At 26.7% G+C, this 1,407-nt stretch overlaps 1 protein-coding gene across 1 annotated transcript in view; it reads right to left on the bottom strand.

Annotated features, from left to right (window-relative positions):
• The window catches only part of LOC107477896 (indole-3-acetic acid-amido synthetase GH3.10), a gene marked incomplete in the record, with an annotated part of 8,246 nt that extends 7,686 nt beyond the window's left edge, over window positions 1-560 (bottom strand). The window contains 1 exon segment of the mRNA XM_016097987.3: window positions 1-560. Coding sequence (XP_015953473.1) covers window positions 1-378 — 378 coding nt within the window.
• Window positions 561-1,407: the final 847 nt, after the last annotated feature.

The following is a 1,407-nucleotide window of genomic DNA, read 5'->3' as shown; positions in this document are numbered from 1 at the left end:
AATAGGTTGTTGGGTGAGTAAAGGATTAGTGTCCCCATCTGCAATCCTTTGGATAAAAGGCTCAAAATCTGCATGAGAAGAAATTGGAACCACAGAAGTGAAAAGTGATTCCAATGCAGATGAATCCATTTCTTGGATGTTGTGATACCCCAACCATTTCTTCACATACTCAGCACCATGGTTCTGTTTCAGAATCTGGGATAGTATCTCTTTCTGAACAGAACCACCCTTCTGTGACACTTGTTCAAACCACTCAATTACTTCATCACTAGTACAATTATTGGTTCTGCTTCTTCCATTCACAATAGCACAGCCATGTCCATGGCCATTGCCATTGTTCATTGTTGGTTCCATCAAAGTTTCTTGTCGCTGTGGCATTAGGGAGCCGAGGATGTTATGTGTAGGAATTGAAGGCTATTGTACGGTTCTGTGTAACACTATAAGGCTAACTATGGATCTATATATATACACATACACATTGAAATAAAGGTAATGGATATAGCTATGAAAAGTTATTAGTGAGAGAAGAACCACAAAGATTGGAAGAGTACCCACTTGTTCATGAAATATCCCTTTACTACTTCTATAGGCCCTAAACAGGGCATTTATTATTATTATTATTATTATTATTATTATTATTATTATTATTATTATTTATTATTTTAAAATTTTAAAAAAATAATATCATAATATAGTATTAAAATTTTTATGATAAAAAATTTAAAATTTTAATTTTTATTATTGTTTTTTTTAAAAAAAAAATTGACATAAAGCAAAGGAATCATGACATTATTATTATTAACCTGATTCTGCACAAGCTGCATCAATGAATGGTTATTACAATAGATATAGACCACAAGAATTGGCGTTACGTTATCATTATTTAGGTATTGATAATCTGCTTATAAAAATGTTAACGTGTCTGTAAATTGTGAATCGAATTTATAGATAGATATTACGAGGGTGTTAGGTACAGCAGATTTTATTATTTATAGTCATTAATTAGTCATCATAAATATTTTTGATGGTGTGAAATTATATCTATGACGTGAAATTATTCATTTTTCTTTTAATGATTAAATATTTGTCAGATTTTAATAAAAATGTCCGTCTTAGACTTTTTCATTATAAATTAAGTATTTAAATATGTCTGTATAAAAAAAAGTATTTGAGTATGTACCAACCACGTCAAAATTAAAAGATATAATAAAATTAACTATAGATTATATGAATATAAAATCAATTATATTATAGAAACATATATTTAGTAGTGTTTATGCAAAAAATTGATTGTATTGTTATAAAAAAATATTTATTATGTTATGACAAATTTAATTATTTTTAATGATATATTTAATTATTTTAATATTTATTATTTTATTAAAAATATATAAAATAATATATGCA

This window comes from Arachis duranensis, chromosome 3 (genome assembly GCF_000817695.3).
Source record: "Arachis duranensis cultivar V14167 chromosome 3, aradu.V14167.gnm2.J7QH, whole genome shotgun sequence".
Lineage (NCBI taxonomy): Eukaryota > Viridiplantae > Streptophyta > Magnoliopsida > Fabales > Fabaceae > Arachis > Arachis duranensis.
This window is presented reverse-complemented; position numbering and strand designations above follow the sequence as displayed.